The sequence below is a fragment of the Apaloderma vittatum genome, unplaced genomic scaffold (assembly GCF_000703405.1).
Source record: "Apaloderma vittatum isolate BGI_N311 unplaced genomic scaffold, ASM70340v1 scaffold14519, whole genome shotgun sequence".
NCBI classification, from domain to species: domain Eukaryota; kingdom Metazoa; phylum Chordata; class Aves; order Trogoniformes; family Trogonidae; genus Apaloderma; species Apaloderma vittatum.
In genome coordinates this window covers 556-2,187 of record NW_009735897.1, presented here as the reverse complement: position 1 = coordinate 2,187, position 1,632 = coordinate 556, and the positions used below count along the sequence as shown (strand labels likewise).

Genomic DNA, 1,632 nt, shown 5'->3' with positions numbered 1-1,632 from the left:
AGGGAAAAAGCCAGTAGAAGAACTTCAAACAGGAAGAACAGGTTTCTCTTTAACGCTTCTTCCTTTCCTCCCCCAACAGAGTCGTTTTCAGCAGCTCTACTATCTCAGTCCTGGGAGGTGCTTTTCAGACTCTCTCTCACTCAACAGACAGCTTGGTCTCAACATGCACCTCAGACATCTCATCCTCCCTGTCTTCCTGGGGCAACTGCTGGGTAAGTCCTGCCTTTTCACCAGTGCATCCCTTTTCTTCCTCCAAGGAAACCTTCACCAACCTTATCAGGGAAATTCTCTTGAACAGGAGAGTAAAACCACTGGCAACTGTTGTCTCATGTTTGTGGTTTGGCACTGATCTCTCAAGGTGCTCTTACTCTTTGGAAGGAAAGGAGAAGAGAGAGAAGGGTTATGTCAGACGCTTTCTCTTGCTTTTCTCTCCCCTTCTTTTTTTGCTTTTGACATCTCTCTCCTGATCCACCTGCTGCACCACAGCACATCTCAGCTGACCCTGCAGTTTCACATTTTTCCACAAAACAAGCAGATCCTCCCGGAGGTTCCACAGGTATTTTAAAGCTCTAGCTCCCACTAATGTGAAGTCAGCCATGCATGCCTCTTTCCAACATGAGCTTTGACTGTGCTCAAGGAGTCCTCTGAGATGACTGGGATGGGGAAATACAATTAATATTTTTGTCACAGTTCCATGGGCTAGCAAGCCTCCTTCACCTGGGTTTTGCATCCAGTCCTGTTTTACTTCCCAGGAACCTTTCCATGCACAGCTGCTGACCTTCTTTTTCTTCCAGGTACCATGGGGCAAGTCACTGTCACTCAGCAAGAAGCACAAGTCACGATGAAACAGGGTAACACCTTCCAAATAACCTGCACATACCAGAGCTCCTACCCTCCAGGCTTGCTCTGGTACCAGCTGAAGAAAGGCCACAGATCTCATTTCAGGCAGTAGCTGGCTCCAAGCCGAGCGGCCGTTTCACCACGTTTCTGAACACCACGGGGAAATACAGCCTCCTGCAGCTGCAGGAAGCCCAGCTCTCTGACAGCGCCTTGTACCTCTGTGCTGTGCAAGACACGCTGGTGCAGGGAGCTTCTTTGGCTGTGCAACAACCCAGGGGAGGCAGGGGATGTGTCTGTGGTGTGAGGCAGGGTTTGGGGAAGGGGCCCTCAACTGTCTCCTGGCAGTGCTGCTTCTCCCTGTGCATCCAAAGCTCTGCATGCTGAGATATGATATTTTCTTTCCATTTGTGATCTCGATTTATGCAGACTTGGTCTTAAATATTCAGAAACCTTATGAAATGAATGCCTTGTGTTCTTCTCACTAATACATGGGAAGCTAAGCTGCCTGGTAAAGAACAAGTAACAAACACATGAGCTGCTGCATTTATGATGATTTATTATTCTTGACCACTGTGAATAACCACAGTCACATCCATCTTCCCTGACACCTGACTGGACAGGACAGGTTTTTCTCAGTCCCCGGAAGGAAGGTGCAGCTGGACTCATGAAAGGCAAGAAGGGGATTGGGAGCAGCTCACATGGGTTTACTGATGGGTAATCACACCTGACCAACCTCATTGCTTTCTGTGAGGAGGTGACTGGCATGTGGGGAAGGGGAGGGGCAATGGATGG

General features: G+C 48.9%; 1 gene segment (V, D, J or C); it reads left to right on the top strand.

Moving 5' to 3' along the window:
• Positions 1 to 163: 163 nt before the first annotated feature.
• On the top strand, positions 164 to 1,080 carry LOC104269732 (the record flags this gene model as incomplete). The annotated part of the segment is given in 2 exon segments: positions 164 to 212; positions 795 to 1,080. Coding segments are annotated over 2 exon segments (335 nt in total), but the record flags the coding sequence as incomplete, so codon positions are not given.
• Positions 1,081 to 1,632: the final 552 nt, after the last annotated feature.